At 49.6% G+C, this 21,842-nt stretch overlaps 1 protein-coding gene across 2 annotated transcripts in view; it reads right to left on the bottom strand.

Annotated features, from left to right (window-relative positions):
- The window catches only part of KIAA1671 (KIAA1671 ortholog), a 142,293-nt gene that overhangs the window by 101,626 nt on the left and 18,825 nt on the right, over positions 1-21,842 (bottom strand). For both annotated transcript variants that reach the window (XM_032395011.1, XM_032395012.1), the window contains exons 4-5: positions 16,145-18,973; positions 9,514-9,636 (exon numbers count right to left, since the gene is read on the bottom strand). In XM_032395011.1, coding sequence (XP_032250902.1) covers positions 9,514-9,636; positions 16,145-18,973 — 2,952 coding nt within the window. The remainder of the gene's footprint in view (positions 1-9,513; positions 9,637-16,144; positions 18,974-21,842) is intronic.

Genomic DNA, 21,842 nt, shown 5'->3' with positions numbered 1-21,842 from the left:
TATGCAAATGCAGCTGCGTGCACTCGGGAAGGTGGAAACAGGTGTGTACCCCAGCAACTTGGCCAGGGTAGGGTGGCCCTCTGGTGAGTCTCAAAGGGTTGTGACAGGTGAAACAAGCAATCGTGACTATTAGCAGGGGAAAACGCATACGTTTGTTATTTATATTCTAAAACACAATGAGAGTCAAGTCCAGATTAGCCTGCTACGGATTAGCATCATTCTCACAGAACGGATTAGCATCATTCTCACACAGCGGTGTTTCGACATACTTTCTCAAGAAGGAGAAACAGAAGCACTAGAAAGATCCTCGTCAACCCGCTGGGCCTCCATTTCCTCACCTGTGAGGTAACCTCAATGGGTTAACACACAGAAAAGGTTAATTCGCTCCGGGACCAGGATCCCACAGCGAGGCGGCCCCAGCGCTTGCAATCCTGGGCAGTTCCACCAGGGGGCGGGCACACCTGGTTGCCCGTCTGGCTCCCATAGGGAGGTTTTGCAAGGGCAACAGGCGTCCCATTGTTCATCAGCCTCCTGTGGACACCTGGCTGGGAGCCCTCCGACGTCTTGGTCCCCAGGAGCCCCAGCAACACAAGTGAAACAAAAATCCAGCCCCTCCTTCCATATAGGGAGCCTGCCCCCAAAAGCCCTAACCCTCTCCTCAGCTCCAAGGGATAAGTCCACTGGCCAGGGATCAATCTACGTGTTGCGGTTTCCTTGCTGTGTGTGCTTGAATCAGTCACGTCCCCTTTCTGAGCCTCAGGCTCAGCATCTCTAAAATGGGCATGTTCCTAGTACCTCAGGATATAGTGAGGTCACTTTGGCAAAAAACACCAGGAAATCGCACTCGGCAAGCCTCAGAAGGGCTCAAGCCTGTGTCCTTATCTATAATATGGGGACGATGAATACCCATCTCTTGGAGTTTGTGAGGATTAAATGGGACAGTGGAATAATGTTCATACAGCGAATAATCTTAGCACAGTGTCTGTCAGGCAGATACTCAATATATACTATATAGTCATAGTAATAGCAGCAAAGTAATAACTTAAAAAGAGACACAACTGTTCATAGTGCCTTACATACATTAATTCATCTAACCTCACTGCATTTCTTTTTTCTTTTTTTTCTCTTTTTTTTTTTTTTAGAGAGAGAGTGTGTAAGCAGAGGGAGGAGCAGAAAGAGGGAGGAGCAGAAAGAGAGAGGGAGAGAGAATCCCAAGCAGGCTCCACGCTGAGCATGGAGCCCAACGCAGGGTTCAATCTCACGACCCTGAGATCATGACCCGAGCCAAAATCAAGAGTCAGACACCCAATCAACTGAGCCACCCAGGCGCCCCTAACCTCACTGCATTTCTAATAAGTAGGTTCCCTTATTACCCCTATTTTACAGATGGGGAAACTGAGGCAGAGATGTTAACCCATTCAAGGTCACATAGCTAAGTAGCAGAGTTGGGATTCAAAGCCAGGCCATCTGGCATAAAATATGTGCTCTTTTCTGTATGCATATTACCCATCAATTTTATAAATTATCTTCCAGGCAATGAAAGAAAAAGTAGATAAATTGGTCTTCACCAAAATTAAAAATGCTTGTGCATCAAAGAACATTACCAAGAAAGTGAAAAAGCAACCCACAGATGGAAGAAAATAATTGTAAACCATACAGCTGGTAAGGGATTAGTATCCAGAATATATAAAGAACTCCTACAGCAACTCCTACAGCAACCAAAGAGAATAACCCAATTCCAAAATGGGCAAAGGACTCGAATAGACATTTCTCTAGAGAAGATACAAACACATGAAAAGATGCTTACCATCATTAGCCATTATGGAAGTGCAAATTGAAACCACAATGAGATACCACTCCATATCCATTTGAATGGCTTTTATCAAAAACCAAAGCCAAAACCACAAAATGGAAAACAGCAAGTGTTGGTGAGGATAGGGAGAAATTAGAATGCTCGTGCATTGCTGGTGAAAATGCAAAATGGTGCAGTCGCTGTGGAAAAGTTTAACACTTCCTCAGAGAATTAAAGATAGAACTGCCTTACGATCCAGCAATTCCATTCCTGGGCATACGCACCCAAAAGGACTCAAAGCTGAGACTCAAAGAGATACTTGCACACCCATGTTCACAGCAGCATTACTCACAACAGCCAAGAGGTGGAAGCCACCAAAGGGTCCACCGACAGACGGATGGATAAACAAAATGTGAACTATAGATACAACGGAACATTATTCTACCTTGAACAGGAAGGAAATTCGGACACCTGCTACAACAGGGATGAACCTCGAAGACATTAGTGAAATAAGCCAGACACAAAAGGGCAAATATCGTATGGCTCCCTTTATCTGAGGTATCTAGAGTAGGCAAATTCACAGGGCAGGAAGGAGAACAGAGGGTGCGAGGGGCTGGGGGAGGCGGGATGGAGGGTTAGTGTTCACTGGGGACAGAGTTTCCGTTTGAAAGGATGAAAAAGTTCTGGAAACGGATAGTGGTTATGGCTGCACAACACCGTGAATGTATTTAATAAAACTGAATAATATACGTAAAAACGGCTAAAATGGTGAACTTTGTTATATATATTTAACCACAATAATTTTTTTTTTAAATGGTGTTGCTCAGATTGCAGCAACAGGTTCCCACCTGGTCTCCCAGCTTCCAGCTCACACTCTCCAACCTCTAAAAAATGTCCACTAGGGGGCGCTCCAAGCCTCGCCTTCGGCAGTGTTTTAAAAAGTCCTATCTTTTGGCTCCTCTGGGCCCCTGGCAGGCCTATCACCAAGCCCCTCATTCTGACTTTGACGGGCATTCTCATCCCCCGCTTGGCCAGCCTTCTGCCTCATCACCACTCTCCAGGTAACCCCTCCTTGCAGCTCCCAGAACACCCCATGTTCTCCTATGCCTCTTTATGTATGCACATGCTATTCCCCTGACCTGATTGTCTTCTTCTTGGCTAATTCCTTCTTCCATCGAGTCTGTCTCTGACATTCTTCTGAATTCCTCCAGATGGTATGATGCTTCCCTCCTCTGTGCTTACCAAAGCAGCCTGCACTTACCCAAAACCAACCTCTTTACAGTGGCCATCAAGGCAGTGTGATCTGGCCCCTGCCAACTCCCTCACTCCTCACTGTCTACTCCAGCACCAATGCCATCATCATCATCATCATCAATAGTAGTATTACAAAACACAACAAGCCCCAGGACCTTTGCACTTGCTCTTCCCTCAGCCTGATGCTTTCCCTCTGATTCTTCCACATGGCCAGGTGCTCCCCTTTCAAGTCTCAGCTCAAATGTCACCTCCTCAGAAAAGCCCTTCCTAATCCCTATTAGTAATGAAATAGCTTTCAACCACCCTCCTCCCCAGCCACTCTTGATTCCCAGTACCCTATTTTATTTTCTTCATAGCACTTGGTACCATCTGATAGTCTTTCTCTTTTGAGTCTGGCTCCTTGTTTAATGTCTATCTTTTCACACTAAAGTATGAGCTCCAGGAGGGCAAGAACCACTTATGTCTTGTTCACTGCTCTACCTGAAGAACTAAGAACAGTACAGGACACATAGTAGGTGCTCAATAAATATCTGTTGAATGAATGAATGAATGAATGGGTGGATAAATGAATAACTAGTATTTATCATCCTGGATTCTATAATTACTTGTTTATAGTCTATGAATGTGAGAAATCTGAGGACAGAAATTAACTTATTTATCTTTACATCCTTAGAGCTTTGTATATATAAAGAGGATGGATGGATGGATGGATGGATGGACGAGCAGATGAATGGGTGGATGGTAGCTGGGTAAACATATGAATACAAAAAACCCCCAACACAAAATCTCAGGCACAACTGAGCATTTGCATTTAATACCTAGGAATCAAAAATCTTCTGGTCTGGTTGGTTTTAATCCAGAAAAGGAACTTTAATCAGTTGAGACCGAAATTACTCAGCCTTCTCCAGCCCTTTCAACCCAGTGGTGACAGACAAGAAACAATTAACAAATGGAATTAGCCACAAGTTGGGATTCCTGAGCCTCCTAAGAGCAAAGGGCGTCAACGAGTTTCTCACCACTCAGGCTGCACAATCACACTCCAAAAGCTGGCGTGTCATCTTGCCTCGCCCAGGAAGGAAGGTCACTCTGGCCTCTGAGCCAGTTACCACCCAGCCTGTCTCTTCCACCTCAGCCTTTCTTCCCTTCTCTGAGCCCTACTCCCCAGCAGAATGGAGGCCTTGGAGGGCAGAATTGTGCCTTGCTATCCCAGAGGCCCAGCGCCCCGCACACATCTCACGTTACAGCATAGAGACACTGGGCAGATATTCTCTCTTGTCCCGAATCCTGGTTAGGAGGCCCAGGCTTCCTTGGCAAGGATCTGACAATCTCCATTTTATTTTCCAGACTGTGTACTAAACAATGCTATTTGTTGAAAGACCAATGGCCATATCCCACGTGGCCACCTTCCCTGATGGAGGCCAGAAGTCTTGAGCACTGACTGTCCCAGACTCTCGCTGCTAACCGTGGCCATGTGACCCAGTTCTTGCCCATGACAGGTAAGTGAAAGTCTTCTGGAGGGTGACTGGGGGAAAGCTCTTACTTTCTTGCAGACTCAGCTAGCACGGCCCTTCTGGCTTCCCCCCACTTATTCCTGCCACAGAGTGGACTTAATTCTTGGAAAAGTGGCAGCCATCTTGGGACCATGAGGCACAAAGCATGAGGGAAAGCCCAAGAGACTCTAGGAGATGCTGAGCCAAGCCAACAGCTGCCTACCTCAGTACACCTTGCCATGTGTGATAAAGTAGCCCTCTTAATTAAGCCAGTGAGCCGCATTCCTGAGACATTCAATTCAAATGACATCAACACAGGCCCAACATCAAACTGGGGAATGCCAAGCAACACATTATAGGGAGAAGAGTCCATATCCTGGACAAATAAAAAGCCATCAACTCTTTATTCACAGCTAGTTTTTAAAGCACAATCTCTGAGGAGTTATTTCTAGCAGTTCATATCGACTCTTCCATTTTGTTTTTTTTTTCCCCTTCCCACTTGAATGCTTAGTCAACCAAATGAAATGCAAAGAGAGTATCTAACCAAGACCAACAATGTATCCACTGGGGGCCATGACACAAATTCCATCTTATCTCAAGTTGACTGCATTCACAAGTCTTGGCATTGGAATCCCAAACTGGTTTTTCCCTCCATCCTCCAGTCATTATAATGAAGTTATCGGGTTCAAGTTCTTTCAAACCTTCAAGACTGCTCTGGCAGATCCTTGAACGAAGATGGCGGCACGATGGCAGAGCTGCCAGGAGGTGGTGCCATCTTTTAAAAACAAGCATCCTGGTTTCCTCAGCAAGAGATGTAGGAAAAGTCTGAGCTCAGCATTAAAACACACACCGGGGGTGTCCAGGAATGACGCATCAACGATTATAAGACTCCAGCCCGTCTCCTGGACTCTAGATTACATTCATTGCATAGAACAGTTTCACGCCCCTGAACCTTTGCCCAAGCTCTTCCCTCCATGGGGGACAAATCATCTCTTCCCAGACCACACCCATCTGGCAAACAACTGTTCATCCTTCAAGACTTCAAACAAGTGTGCCTCCTCTCTGAGAGGCTTTGAACCTTGAACAAATTAAATGAAAGAATGCCGGTAAAGCACAAGACTCAGCGTCTGGCACATAGTAAGCGCTCAATGAACAGAACTGCAATTGTTTATCTACCTTCTTAAGTACCTGTGTCTTGTTTTATAACTGTAGCCCAACGCCCAGCACAGCACCAAGGACATACAGATAAATATTTGCCAAAAGAAAAGACTGAGACCCTCCCCAACACTCCATCTCAGCCGAACTGGTCTATTCAGTGTTCCCCAGACATGCCTCTTACATCACCCACCCCCATACCTTTGCATATGCTATTTCTCCTTCCCAAGTGACCTTCCTCTCCTCCTCTTCCACCTAACTAGACCCTCCTAGGCCATCTTCAGGTACCCCTGAACTGTAACCCCAGGGGGGCTGGGAGAATCTCCAATACCCCTCACTCAGGGCTTAGCACACAGTGGGCCCATGAGAGAATGAGCCCATCACTAAATGAGCCAGCAAATGCTGGCCAAGGGTTTGCAGATTTGGGAGAACATTCTCAAGGTTAGCAGAGGCCCTCCACCTGCCCCGTGACAGGGAACCCCCACAGCTGGTGAATCTGTACCTTTAGTCATGGGAGGGGCCTCTGGGACAAACTGTGACCTAAGGCCATGGTCCACAACTGAGTCACTGTGTTTTATGATCCCTGCATGAGTGCAGACGAAAGGCTCATTTTCTGGGGAAAGGAGGGTGCGCCCATCCGTGGGTGGGTGAGGGACGAGGCCCGGCGCAGGGTTCAGATTTGCCACAAGGGTCCAAGGTCCTACTAAGTGTAGCCCTGAAAGCAATATGGGTGGGGGGAGGGCAGCGAGCACTAGCCAGCGAGTCAGAAAGGTGATCTGCAGTCCTAGCTCTGTCCTGGCTGCTGTGGGACTCTCCCTGAACAAGACACCTCCCCCTGCTGGGCTCAGCTTCCTCAACAGCAGAAAAACTACCAAAAAAGATTGGAGGCGCTTCCCTGTTCCATCGAGCAGCTCTTCCAGAGAACGCAGAAGAAAAACAAACTGATAGCAAATAATAAACAATACAATAATGGCAGGTAACATTAAACAGGCAGTTACTCTTCACCCGGCACTGTGCTAAGTGCTTTATAAACATCATCTCGGCTCGGCTCCAACCTGGGAGAGGTACTTAATGGCTCCAAGCCTCAGTTTTCCCATCTGTAAAATGGGGATAATACTAGTTTCCATACCACACAGGAAGCACTGTAAGCTATTAGACATTATTATTACTATGATTTTTACAGAGGAGGAAAAGAGAGGCCGCGAGTGGTAAACTCACTTGCTCACTGCCTCTATTAAATGCCAGGGCCACACCGGTCTGACCTCGTGCTCAGGGTCTGACCAGCCTGTGGGTCAGCCGGGTGTGGGCGGGGCTATGCAAATCAGCAGGGCATTAGCTCTGGCAAGTCCCAGACATCTTTCAGAGGGCAGCCGTGGCAGAAGAGCTGGCGGCCAACCCTGGGCTGAACAAATACCACATTCTCACCCCCAGGGCCGAGGTTGTCTTGCTCCCTCATGAGCTGACACGCCGAGTGCTGCAGGCCCAGAGAGGCGCCAGCAGGGGCTGGTCCAGAGACACAGTCCCATGGCAGAAAGGGCCCAGGTCCAAGGCTGGAAGCAGAAGAGGCCTAGTTCCCAACCCAGCTCCCCCACATGTTGTGTGGCCTTGGGCAAGTGGCTTAACCTCTCTGAGCCTCAGCTTCCTCCTCTACAACATGGGATTCATACTCCCTCACATGAGGAGTGGAGTGGGGATGGACAAGTCCTAAGACACAGTCTCAAAAAATGGAGATGAACCTGAACCTAAACTGGAAACCAGCAGCACAAAGTCATTAATCAAGAGCGACGGGAGCAGTAGACCCGGTTCACAGGGGAACCCCCCCAAGCCCATCAGGAAGTACGACACACAGGCCTGACTGCCTTCCAGAGGAATAGGGGCGGCCAGCAGGGCCAAGGGCTCAGGACCCCAGTCCTCACCCAGACTAAGTCAGGCCTTCTCTCTGGGCCTCAGTTTCCCCTCTTACAATGAGAGAGCTGAAGAAAAGGGAGAGGAGAGGAGGAGGGGGAGGTAGAAGGAAAAGCCATCACTGCAGCCCCAGCATTCACTGATGATTTCTTCTTCGGAGTGCTGAGCGAGCTCATCTACTCCCCACAGAAATGCTCTTGAGGCCAGATGAGACCGTCCTCATCTTACAGAAGCAGAAGAAAGAACTGAGGTTCACTGAGGTCCATCAGATCACTTGCCCAAGGCCACACAGTGGCAGAGCCAGAACTGGAAGCCACTTCTCAGCCTCCAGAGCCCAACGCTGAGGTCCCTGGAGTGAGGCTTTTGGAGCCATGGGAAAGTGAGCTGGACACCACAACCCCCTGGTGGCCACTCCTTGGAATTGCAGGTGTGAGTCCTCAAAGCTGGGAAACGAGGTCTGAGGCCCCCACCCTCCCCACCTGCATCGGAGAAGAGGAAATCAAGCAGGCAGCAACAGGGCAGGGGCCTCGGGGAGCCGCAAGGACAGAGCCAAGGAAGCCCCCTGGGGACTCCAAGGACAAAGCCTCCTCAATGGCAGAGAGTGGAGGAGGGGGAGCCGGGCCACCAGGGAGGATGCCAGCAAGCAGAGACTATAAAAAGACAGGCCTTAAATGCTTTTCTCTCCGTAACCTCTGTCTTCACATACACACACAAAAGTTCAAGTACAATCAGATAAGCTGAGTCGGTGCCGCCAGGGAGGCAACGAGAAAAGAGTAAGGAAGAAATCAGTGGAAAAGAATGTTAGAAAAAAAAAAAAAAAAAACCAGGCAGGTTTCAAATGTGCGCACGTCTGTGGCTGGGATCTGAACACCCGAGGAGGCTTTCCGGGGCCGCTCAGCAGACGCTCGCTGAGGTCTGCGTTCCTGCTCTGGCTCTCTGTGGCCCCCAGCCCTGCCGTCAGCCCTGCTGATCCTGGCATAGACGTTTTCCCATCTAGAACCCCGCCGGGGGTGTCTTCTCCCCCCCACCCCTGGTTGCAGAGGAGCAAACAGAGGTTCAGGGAAGTGAAATTTCTTGCCCATGACCTTAAAGCCAGAAGCCATGGAACCTAGGATTTCAACGCTGGAGGATCCTGGGTCTCCAAGACATGAGACCAGGCACAAATACCCTTGAAATGCACCGAGCTTGCGATACAAATGACCTCATGAGTAGAACTGCGGTTGCCTCATTAAAGAAATGCCTATCTTAGGCGCCCCACACGTGGCCTGGGGACAAGAATAATAATAATAATGGTAATGATAACTCTCAGGAAAGCGTTTGCTGTGCACCCAGGACCATGCTGGACGCTTGCCGCGTTATCTTCTCTGAGCCCTGCAGCAGCCCTGTGAAGTAGATGCTGTCATTATCCCCGTTTCACAGATGAAGAGACTGAGGCCAAACACCTGTCCGCACACAGAGCTAGGGTCTGAGCCCTGGTGATCTGGCTCCAGGACCAGCTTAGTTAAATTAACTCACCGGCACAAAAGAAACAGAAATCAGGTTTCTAGGTAAAGAAACCAAAGTACCAAGAAGTAAGTCGCTAAAAGAGACTGAGAGGAGCAGTGTTGGGTTTCAAACCCAGAACTTTCAGACCCCAGGGCATGTTCTCATCGGCTCCATGCCAGGCAGCCGGGGTTACCTCTCTGCATTGGGCCGGAAACCCGAGAGGGGTGAAGGCAGAGCCACCAACACCCTCCACGTCAAGAACCACCACGCAGCCAGTCTGGCAACACCAGATTCTTGGACAGGCCCCCGCCGCCCTCGGCCTCCTTGGGCCCCTGGGCCAGCCTTGACTGTCCACACGACCGCATTCCCAGTGGTGTCTGATGCTCACCAACCCCACGCGAGTCCCAGTCCAGCTGCGCCGGCATCACTCACCACGAATGGCCCGCTCCTCTTGTCCTTGCAGAAACTGTGGCTCCTCCAGGGGTCCGAGGCTACGGGGGACCCCTGCCAGAGTGGCTGCTCCTTGTCCGGCAGGGCATCCTCCTTCCCCAGGTCCTGTGGTACAGAACACAAGCAGAGGACTTTACTGGGGCTTTCCCATTTATGGGAAGAATATGTCACAGCGAGAGAGTCCGTTCTGTGCCTAAAAGGGCAAAAAGAAAATTAAGACACCAGAAACCCCACCCCGCGGCAGTCCACCTTAATGACGGGAGGTAGTATATGGGGTCTGGGTTCAGGCCAGCCTCAGCCACTTAATAACTGTGTGGCCTCAGGTTAATGCCTTAACCTCTCTGAGCCATGACCACGTGGGGAAAGACCCCTAATAACAGTACTCAGCTTCTAGGCTCAGGGGAGAACCAAGTGAGGAGTAGCGCTTGGAAAGTGCGTGACAGCGTGCTGCCACCAGGGGGCGCTGTGCACGAGTCCAGGGCCCCTGGCTTGCTTCAGGCTCCTCTCCCCCATGGCTGGTACCTGGGGAGCCCTCCATAAGGGCTAGCCAGCCTCATTATTGTCACTGGTAACTTTTGGTGACCTCATGTCAGACATTTCTCCAAGCCTCCAAACACATATGCACAGAAGCACAGATACAGAGAGAAATGATCTAGGAATAGGGCAGTACTAGATACCCTAGTCTGAATTCTGTGGTTTTGCTCCAGCCGGTCATATATAGGGGATACACTCACAGGCCGTAAAAATGGGACTCCAGAATTTGTAGTGCACATGTCTCACACTCTCCCTGCACAGATAAGGGAAGGAAGGCCAGAGAGGGAAGGCATCTGCTTAAGAACACACAGCACAAGTAAAGAGCAAGGCTGGATTCTGGATCCCTTGCCTCACAGACTCTTTGATGCCTTACGAGACCTTCTGTGTGCCCTCCTACCCCCTGGCTGTTCCTTCTCAGCCTCCCCACATCTCAGAGGGATGTCTACTCATCCAGGGCCAGCCCTAGAGCCTTCTCTTTTCCTGCTCCATCTGACTCCCTCGGGGTTCTCTCATAACACCCCCTTGCTTTAAATAAATCCCATCTGTGCACAGCAACTCCCAACTTTGTCTATGTTGGGACCCCTGACTTGCAGATCCCACCATTCACTCCACATCTCCCCACACTGCTCACACTCATCTTAGCCTTCACATGCCCCAAACAGGCCTCTCCATTCCTTCCCTCCAAAATTCCAAAATTCCTCCTCCCCTGCCCTGCCCCTCACCCAGCTGTGCTGGCCAAGATCCTCAGGTCGCCCTCCATTCTTTTGCTTCTCTCCACCTCATCAACAAAGCTGAGACTCTGCCTTCGAAACATGCTGCAAACCTCACATCATAAACCAAAATCAACTCAAAATAGATCAAAGCCCTCAATGCCAGAGCGAAAGCTAGAAAACTCTCAGAAGAAAATATAGGCTTAAATGTTCATGACCTTGGATTAGGCAGTGGTTTCTCAGATATGGCATCAAAAGCACAAGTGACCAAAAAAAAATAAATTGGAGCTCATCAAAATGAAAAACTTCTGTGCTTCAAAGGGCACCATGGACAAAGTGAAAAATACAACCCAGAGAGTGAGAGGAAATTTCTGCAAATCCTATGTCTGCTAAGGCACTTGTGTCCAGAATATATAAAGAGTAATTACAACTCAATAACAAAAAGAACAATAACCCAATTAAGACTGGACAAAGGATCTGAACAAAGAAGGGATACACATAGTCAAACATGCACATGGAAAGATGGGCCATGGAAAATGCAAGTCAAAACCACAATGAGATACCTTAATACCCAGGAGGATGGCTAGAATCAAAAAGACAGGTAAGTGTTGGCAAAGGATGTAGAGAAATCAGCCCTCACGCACTGCTGGTAGAATGTACAATGGTGCGATTGCCTTGGAAATCAGTGGCTCCCTTATGCTCTGGCCCTGGCCCCCTGTGCCAGCTGGTGCCCTTCCAGCATCCACGGGACCAGCTCATGCCCATGACGGCCATCACTCAGGTGGCACCTTTCAGGTCCCCTCCCCAGGAGACCTTCCCCTGACCACCTCTTAGAGTCATCTCCCCATCGCCTCTTCTTCTATCTCCCCAGGACTTAACTACTCTCACTCACTTGGGGTCTGTTTGCCCCCTGGACCGGAGCCATCCACTGGAACATTCTGTGGTTACGGAGATCTTCTTTATCTGGGCCATACAATACACCTGCCATGAGTCACCCGTAGCTTTTGAGCACTTGAATGTGGCTAGTGGGACTGAGGAACTGAATTTTTAATCTTGTTTAACTTTAATTTTCATTTAAATTCTGTGGTTTTTCATTGATGCCACATGTGGTTGGTCACTGCCTTATTACATGGCGTGGCCTGATACCGTGGCCTGGCCCCTCCCAGCAGCCCAGGTGCCTAGAACAGGGCCTGGCACAGGGTTAGCCCATTTACTAAATGTAGTAAGTGAGTGAAGGTCTGGAGGTGCTTCTCTCTGATTCCCTCAAACCTCCTTCACATCAGGCCCTAGGCCAGCAGCTTGACCACATATTGCTTCACAATAAATCTCCAATAAACCGTGAAGCAGGCAGGATTCACATTCCACGGCTGAAGAAATTTAGGCTCAGAGAGGTCTGGCAAGATGCCCAGAGTCACACAGCTAATAAGTCACAAAGCTACGGCCTGATCCCAGGTCTGCCCAATAGGCAGTCCAGGGCTGTTTCCAGGGAGAAATCAAATCGTAAGAGTACAAATGGTTCACCTTCCTAATAAAGAACTCCAACAACTCAAGGAAAAAAGGACCAAGGACGAGGTTCCAAAAGAACAGCGGGCAGAACATAAGCAAGTGGGTGACTGGAAGGAAAAACAGAGCCTCATGCACGTGACAAGAGGAGGGGCACTCATCAGGGGCATGACATCCCCAAGTCTGGTAATGCACCGGGCTGCTCAGGCGGAGGGGAAACGGGGTCCTGTCATTGAGGGCAAGGATGGGACCAGGTACAGCCCCCCAAAGCTGGGCACTCGGGCAGGATCCTGCAAAATTACAACGGTGCTCCCCCTAGACACTCACCACCCTAAGCCCACGGAAAACCTGCTCATGTGCAAAATGACGTCAGAACGTGGTTGGTATTTAGCAAAAGATCAGGAATATCACCCATCTCTACCGTACAGCAATCAGGAAGAATGAGGACGCCCTGTAGGCTGAATCCGAAAGCTCTCAAAGACACATATATGGATGTGAGCCTGGGTGGTTCAGTCGGTTAAGCGTCTGCCTTCGGCTCAGGTCATGATCCTGAGGTCCTGGGATCGAGCCCCGCATCAGGCTCTCCGCTCAGCGGCGAGTCTGCTTCTCCCTCTCCCTCTGGCCCCTGCTTGTGCTCTCTCTCTCTCTCTGAAATAAATAAATAAAAATCTTTAAAAAAAAAAAAAAAAGAACTTGTGTTCGTATTTGCTTGTATTTTCAGAAAGAAACTCTATATGAATTTGGACCAGAAAAGAAGCTAAGTGGTCAAGGATGGGAGGAATGCTGAGGATGGGCGAGAAGAGGACAAGGGGGTATCATGATACTCCATTCCTTTAAGTATTTTCAGAGCCTCTTGACAATGTTCTCTCCTTTGAAATTCAAATAAATCAGTTAATTAAATAGAATACTGCAATCCGGCATGGGACAAAGTTTTGATAAATGTTTCTTCAGTGAAAAAGAAAAAGAGAGAAAGAGGAGGGAGGGAGGGAGGGGGGATCACTTTAAGTACAAACACACCCCACGCGGGATACGTGGGCAGCACTGACTGTGAATCAAGAAAGCCTCACCCGGGGGGAGAACGCTTGCACCAAGATGCTCCCTGAAGCCCTGTTTGTGACACAAAGACTCAACCAACCCAAATGTCCATCCACAAGTGTCCGGATAAAAAAAGTTTGGGCTCAGTCACTTAACAAAGTACTTTGCAGCCACTGAAAATAATAAAGTGATTATCTACATACTGGTTGTTTTTTTTTTTTAACTGTTAAGTTAAAAAAAGCAAGTTGTAGATTTTCTGTAGAACGTTGCCATGTTTCCATTAAGACAGCATGTGATTTACCTGTATCTGTACCTGGCTGGCCTTCCTTACCTGTGGAGCCACGTGCATTAGGGGCGGGATGATTCTCAGGGCTGGGGGTCAGGGAGCCCATCTGTGCGTGGTAGGATGCTGGAAGGCTGTACCCTACACTCATCATTTAGGGGAGCCTCTCATTCTAAACCGTGTGCTTACCATAACACGTTCAACTTCACACGAGCGTGCACTGCTTTTGCAGGAAGGAAAATACAACTACAAATAGAGGTGCAACTCTGTGGTGTAGGAAAGCCCCAAAGATCCCGAAAACGAACAGTGGCTGCCTGGCGGGGTGTGGGGGGTGGGATCCAGGGATACACTCTCTTATACACTCTCGTAAGGTCAGAATTTTTAACAACCAACATTTTGTACTTCTGTGTGGCTCTTATCTATTTTTTCAAGATCAGGAACCAAAGCTGGTTGGGCAGGAAAGAAGGGAAACAGGGAGCTGGTCCAAGGCGTCCCAATCCCTTGGTGAGAAAACAGATCCTCTGACAACAAGCACTCCTGGGGCCTGCGCAACCCGGGCCGGCATCCAAGGCCGGGCCGGGGGACCCCTCCATGCCGCCCTGACCCTCCCACTGCCAGAAGGCCCCTGAGCAAGGCAAATGGATTAGGTGTCACATTTCCTCGTCTTACCCCGTCTCCCGCTGTGCCCACAATAACAGCCCCGTGGAACCCCTCCTGGGGCGGCGCCTCAGCAGAACCCACGGGCCAGCCCTGCGCTCGCACCCACCGGGCCTGCCCACAGAGCTGCCGGGCAGAAACTTCTGTCCACTCTGGTGAGGGATCTGAGGCCCAGGGAGGCAAAGTCACTGCTTCACGCACAGCTGGTGAGCGGCAGACTGGCGTGTGAACGCGGGACCTGGAAAGCCTTGGGTGACCCTTTGTGTCACGATCTGTATTGGCCTCACCCCACTGTTTCATTTCTACCATGTCCCTGTCCAGGTTGGACCCTCTACTTTCTTTTTACAGATGAGGAAACTGAGGCACAGAGCCTCGGAGAAGGGGTTTGCCCTTCATCACTCAGTCTAAGAAGCCGAGGTGGGTTACATCCATATGCAACCAAAGTTTCAACCCCGTTAAGAGAATGCTCTCTTGGATGGAAAAGAGAGGCAAAAATAAGAATTTGTGTTCATATTTGCTTGTATTTTCAGAAAGAAACTCTATGGGAATTTGGACCAGAAAAGAAGCTGAGTGGTCACGGGGTGGGAGGAATGCTGAGGATGGGTGAGAGAGGGATAAGGGGTTGATACGCAGATTTCTTCCCCATCTTCAAGGTTCCTCGTTCACCACCGAGGAGCCTACTTGAAAGCTTGGGTGTCAAGCCAGACCTGGGTTTAAACCGTAGGTTGCCATTTGGTGCTGTGTGACCCGAGACAAGTTACTTAACTTCTCTGAGCCTGGGTTTTTTCCATCTGTACAAGACGATCACGTCTGCCACTGACATTGTGGGCACCCTGCCCTGCCCAACACTCGAGTACTTGCCAATGGCAATGGTGTCCTGCTGGGGGGTAGTTTACTCTCCGCCACTGAGCGTGGCACCAGCCAGGATGGAAGAGTCTGGATGTTGATAGCCCCAGAAATAGCCTCAGGAGAGGGCAGAAGGGAACTGGAAAATAAATACGCCAGGTTCCTTGCCCTTGGGACAGGACAAGTCAGGGGTGATCTATGCCACTTCCCAGAGGTCTCCAGCAAGAAGGAGCCTCAGAGGCCACGGGGGCACCGTTCTCATCAGCCTCCCCCTTCCCTGCCTCACTTCTCCACTGGGATCCTGCCAGGGATCACCTTCTAAAATAACTACCTGCGGGACACCTGGGTGGCTCAGTCGGTTAAGCGTCTGACTCTTGATTTCGGCTCAGGTCATGATCACAGGGTCGTGAGATCGAGCCCCGTGTCGGGCTCTATGCTCAGCAGGGAGTCTGTTTGTCCTCCTTCTGCTCCTCCCCCAGCTCATGCTCTCTCTCTCTCAAATAAATAAATAAATAAATAAAATCTTAAAAAATAAAAATAAAACAACTGCTTGCAAGGGTCTGCTTCTACGGAAACCCAAACCACCACAATCCCACAAAAGAGGGATTGCCATGAGACTCACATAAGATTGCTCCTTCACTCATTCAACAAGTATTCCTTGCATGTTCATAAAATGTCATCCATGCAGGACGCTGAATATGAGGGACAGGATAATGAACTGGAAACAACATATACTGGAACGGACAGCGGGTGCTCGATAAACGATCATCATCATTCTGGGCCAGAGGTTTCAAACTGGTGGCGCATGGACTAAATGGAGCCAGCACGTGTTAAGAACCAGCCGGACCTGGGCAGTAGCTGCCTCCGCCCCTCCCCCCCAGGAATGAGCTATTTGCCACAATCCCCACCACTCCCTAGAGTCCCACAACCAGCCTGACTCCATTCATTTACATACCCACCTGGCCCACGTGGGATGGGAGTTGGAGACCCCTGGCCTATGTGTCCAACCAACGTTTTACAAAACCAAAACAGCCTTCCTGCTCACCTTTTGACCGTCTCGAGTCCCCGACTCTCGCCGGCAGGGCTCCATTTTGGTCTCCTTGGCCTCAGAACTGTCTCCGGGGAGGCTGGACCTCCCTCTGGGTTGCTCTTGCCTCCTCTCTCTGGCTTCCTGCATGACAGACAGGCCCTCTCGGACTTTGGCAGGGGGCCCCTTCTCCGAATAGGCCCTCTTGACATTCAGCGGTGACCTGCCACAGTCGTATGGGTGATCACCCTGCTGAACCACACTGTCCTCCTCTCCTCTCCCGATGGATTTCCTTGGGGTCCCTTTCCTCTGGTCAGTGGGAGAGGATCTGGCCAACACGCTGGCCCCACTGCCCAGATCCTCCCAGGGAGTGGGCTTTGACTCGTCTGGGGAGTTCGGATACTTTGCACTCTGAGGTTTACTAACCAAATCCTTTCTGTCACCCTCAGGGGTTCCCAAAACTTGTCTCCGGGGACCCGCGGGGCCAGAAGAGGCCCCTGGATACTTTTCATTAGGAGCCGAGAGTGGCAGAGCCCACAGAGGAGGGCTGAGTGTGGGGTTCGCGGCTGCCCCCGGGGCCTCTGCTGGCTGCTGGCCGGAGCCAGGACTGGAACCGTGGTTTGCTTCGGCAAAACTGGCTTGTTTCCGGAGACCCTCAGCTTCAGACCTCTCCTTTGAGCTCCTCCTTCTTGGGTCCACCCTGCCTTGCCGGCCGGGCCTCTCCAGAGTCGAGCCGCTGGGCGCTGTGGGCGTACCCACCACTGACTCCTGGCCCTCCTGCTTCTTGTAGTCCGCCATCAGGGCGTCAATGTCGAGAACGCTGGATCTGTAGCCATCTTTGATTTTCCCTGGGACCCTCGCACTGACCACCTCAGGGTCCCTTCTGATGAGGAGATCGCTGGCTTCCAGGTGGCTTTTGGGGGCACTGCTGGGGGGTGTCCTGTTCCCACTATCCTTCCGATTGCTCTGAAAACCGGTGCCATCTTCTGGTCCCCGGCGGATCCATAAAGCATCAGCATCCATGCTTCTTTCACTAGAAGGATCCAGAGTCCTGTCCCTAAGAGGTGATGGGTGGTCTGTTGGCTTCGGAGGTTTTGAACAGCTTGCACTATGGCGCTCTTTGCCCTTAGCCCAGTTGTTACTGCCCTTGGCCTCCAGTGGCTCTTCATGGTTAAGAGAAACCAACGTGGATGTTAGAGGATGAGAAGGAGGCGGGACTGTTTTTCTAGAATGTTCCGTCAAGTTTTCAGGCCCTGGCTTAACAACGCTCTTTGCTTTTTGAGTATCGGGAATCTGATACGTCACTGCAAAAAATGTCGCCCTGGGTTCCAAAGAGGACCCCTGCTTCACCGCTGGCCGAGTCGGGTCCTGGGAAGCACCTGGGCTCACCTCCTGGGTCTCCACCCTGTGGTGGGATAGCTCAGGTTTTCTTAAGGCACTGGTGGTGGGGCTCCAATGGTCTGTTCGTCTCTGCTCCACCTTCCAGGAGTTTTCTGGGGCCAGGAAGCTGAATTCGTCAAACTTCACGTCGTGGGGCAACGTCCGCCGCCGCCACCTCTCGAACCTCTGGTCCGGGGGACCCGCCTTCCACATCTTGGCCTCGGGCTCCGGTGCCTGGGCCGGCTGTGGCTCACCCTCACCAGCAGCCACAGTGAGGGGTCCCTTCTGCACCCACTCTTCTGGATGCGACCTTGCCCGGAAGTCAGACGGCTCGTCCTTACCCCTGGGAGGAATATCCAGAGGGCACCCCCAGGGGGGACCCCTCTCTCCCGCTGAGCTGCAGCCTCCTGACTTGTTCCTGGCCTCATCAGGCCCCTCCTGCAGGGCCTCCCAGACGGCAGCCTGGGTGGCCCTCCCAGAGCTGGCTTGGGGGCCGCAGGGCCTGGCTGAGCGCTCGCTGTTGATCTCGGGGCCCGGTTCTGAGCCTTTCTCTTCACTGGCCACCACAGTGGCTTTATGCCAGTTCACGGTCACCCCACCTGTCCATTTGGGTGACAGGCAATTGCTCCCAAACGTGTCCTTCGGCTCTCGGAAGTCCGGCTTTGGCCCACTGACTTCATGAGTCCTTCGAGCTTCCCAAATCAAACTGGCCCTTTGGACAGACCCCGCCTGACCTCCCAGCCTGCACTCTGGGTCAGCAGGGGTGACCTCGTGGGACTGCCGTCTCCCCTTCGGTGAGAGCTGAGACCTGCCGCTTCGCAGGGTCACGGCTTTTTCCTCCGACGCCGTGGAGACGGCCTCACTGTGCACACGCTTGCCCACCGTGTGCACGATGTCATACTTGGGCTCGACCCTCTGGGATGGGGGAGGATTTTCGGAGCGTTGGAGGAAGGGGTTTTTATGGCGTTTTTCATCCAAAGGGTGTTCTTCCGGGAGGGGCACGTGATACCGTTTGGGTTCACCATTCGAAAGGGTGGTCCGTCCCCATTTCTCTGTATTGGGATTTTCAACCCATCTGGAGTTCTGTTTCGTGAGGTTTGTCTTTTCCGGCAGGTCCTTCCCCAGCCAAGAGCTTCTCTCGTGCCTGGGTCTGACTTCTGAGACATGGGCATCTGCCACATCTCTGTGGGGCGTGGCCAAGGGACAGTGTCGTGACTGGTCAGCCACTGTGTGTCTCTCCACGTGATGCTCAAACACTGTGGCCCACACAGTCTGGAAGCTTCCATCATCTTCTGGAGTGCTGTCAGAAGGGCTCAGAGCCCCCACCGAGCTTTTACCCCGACAGTTGCTGGGGACTTGATTAGAACTGTCTTTCCGCTCTGTGTGCCTAGACTTCTCCTGGAGCGAACCAGGCTTCCAGGGGCTTCTTGGGAGGGATGGTCCATCCACACCGTGCCCTTCCTTTTGCTGAAAAAAAAAGAGAAACAATCCAACTTAAGTTAAGGGACTTGAAAGAGAAAGGAAGTGGTGAGATGATCAAAACAGCTGCTTTTAAAATCACAACTGTGAGATACCATAAAATTCCAAAGACTGAACACACCCAGTGTGGGTGAGGATGTGGGAAAATGGACACTCTTGGATACTGTTGGCAAGGACATAAATGGGTACGACTTTTGGATGGTTCAGTATACATTTCATGATCCTAAAATACTCATTTCCTTTTAATCTGGCCAATTTCCTCCCAAGACTCTTTCTTGGCCCAGATGCCCAAGTCTGGCTAAACAAGAGTGCTTGGGGAGCACTGCTAAGAGAGATAGCAAACGACACAGAAACAAACCTAAATGCCCACCTGTAGGGCTCGGGCTAAATGAGCTCCGACATAATCCAGACAATGGAATGCCACAGGGTGCCTGGATCCTGAAGGGGGGTGGCTCCTAATGTCACATCTGACAACACACAAAACACTGTGGTGTGGGTGGGAGAAAAGCAGACTGTGGAAGAGTGTATTTATAAAACAATACCGTTTCTAAACAACTGTGTGTGTACATGTATGCACGTGCAGATAAACAGCGGAGAAAAGACAGAAATCAAACTGTGAGTAAGGGAGTGAAGGGAGGACGAAGGCATGAGGAGGAGAACATCGTTTTTCCTCTTGCACACTCAATTCTGTTCGACTTCATAATATGCGTGAATTCCTTAGTCATTTCTTGGTCTAGAAAGAAGTCTACTTCAACAAGGTAAAGACTTAACCATCTAACCCAGCAATCCCGTTCCTGGGGAGATACCCAAAAGAAGTGAAAACAGGGGTTCAAATAAAGACTTGCATACCGATGTCTACTGAAGTATGATGCACAATCACCAAAAGGTGGAAACCACCCAGATGTCCACCAGAAGAAGAACAGATACCCAAATTGTGGTCTATCCATACAGTGGGACAGTATGCAGGCATAAAAAGGAACAAAGTACTGATTTATGCTCCAATGGATGAACCTTCAAAGCATTATGTTAACTGAAAGAAGCTAGACACAAAGGGATAGGCGTTTTGTGATTCCATTTATACGGAATGTCCAGAATAGGCAAGTCTATAGGGACAGAAAGTAGACTCGTGGTTGCCAGAGGCCACAGGTGGGAGATGGGAAGTGAATGGCTGGCTCAGTCAGCAGAGCGTGTGACTCTCGATCTCCAGGTCGTGAGTTCGAGCCCCACGCTGGGTGCAGAGATTACTTAAATTGAAAAAAATAAAAATATTTTTAAAATTTTTTTAAATTAAGAAAAAAATAAAAATAAATAAATTCTGGAACTAGATGGTGGTGGTGGTAGTACAACACTGAGAATACACTTCATGTCACTGAATTATTCATTTTAATATGGTTAGGATGGGGGTGCCTGGGTGGCTCGGTCAGTTGAGCATCTGACTCTTGATTTCGGCTCAGGTCATGATCTCAGGGTCCTGGGATCGAGCCCCATTCAGCGGGGAGTTTGCTTGTCTCCCTCTCCCTCTGTCCCTTCCCCACCTCATGCTCTCTCTCTCTCTCTCAAATAAATAAATCTTAAAAAAAAAAAAAAATAAAATGGTTAAGATATATACAGGGCCACAGTTTGCTACTCTCTACTGCAGATGATGGAATGCCATTAAAGAACTGAAAAAATATTTTCATTTGAAGTTTTTGTTTACATTTGATTACATAAAATTTGCATAAATAATACATGAACCCATTCCCTCTAAACAATACAAAGCTCAAGTCCTTTTTGAGACTTCAAATATCCAAATACCAGGGCCCTTCCTGGATAACAGCTGTTATCAATGGGGAGCAGTATATCCGTGAAGAACTTTCCAGAACTTTCTCCTAGTATGTGTGTATGTGTGTATTTTTATATATGTGTGTATACATATGTATAAAGACTTTTTAAATTTAAAAATATATGCATTGTTCTTAAAAAAATGAAAATTGTATATTTTATGTTATGCGTCTTTTACTACAATAAAAAAATTACCGACAGAAAAAACTATTTACAGAGACCAAATCTCTGTATTAAATAAAGCAAGGGTTCCTTTATTAACTTTCATTTCTTGAAAGTTTTCTCACACATACAAAATTATAGAGAAAATAATAAATTCACCCCAACCCATTCCCTCAATTCAAGGACAACCAGCATTTCAGGGTCCTTTTTGTTCTTGTTGTTACCACTATACCATTTTAATGTGAATATAAGAGGCTTTACTTCAACCGGACCCTCTCTCAACAGCTTTCAAAGAAGTGACTCAGAACATCCAAGGATAAAAAGCAGGGCAAACCCCCGCCCCCAGGAGTGGTGGCACTGCCCTTCAGATCCAGCTCCCGGGGTACAAACACGCTTGCCACCAAGCTCTGGTATTTAAAAGTCCGCATAAGTGTCTTAAAAAGTGAAACTACACCTACCATACTACCCAGCCATTCCTAGGCATCTACCCAAGAGAAAAGGCAATAGATATCCCTACAAAGCCTTGCCCGCAAATGTTCAGAGCAATAGCTCCAAAATGGGAAACAACCCAAATGTCCATCAACAGGGCGAAGAGATAAACAAATCATGGTCTACCCACACAATGGAATGCTACTCAGCTACAAGAAGGAATAAACTATTGACAAACATGCATACAGCATGACACAACTCAAAGTAATTATTCTGAGTGAAAGAAGAGAGATCAAAAAAAAAAAAAAAGCACTGGTTGCATTTATAGAAAAATCTAGGAAAAAATCTAGAAAATGCAAACTGAGCCATAGGAACAGAAAGCAGATTGGTGGCTGTTTGAGGGTAGGAGGAGGGGCCAGGAGTGGTTACAAAAGAAGAAACTTGC

Source organism: Phoca vitulina, unplaced genomic scaffold (genome assembly GCF_004348235.1).
Source record: "Phoca vitulina isolate PV1807 unplaced genomic scaffold, GSC_HSeal_1.0 scaffold82, whole genome shotgun sequence".
Taxonomy (NCBI): domain Eukaryota; kingdom Metazoa; phylum Chordata; class Mammalia; order Carnivora; family Phocidae; genus Phoca; species Phoca vitulina.
The sequence above is the reverse complement of the archived record's forward strand: the minus strand, read 5'-3'. Positions and strand labels throughout refer to the sequence as shown.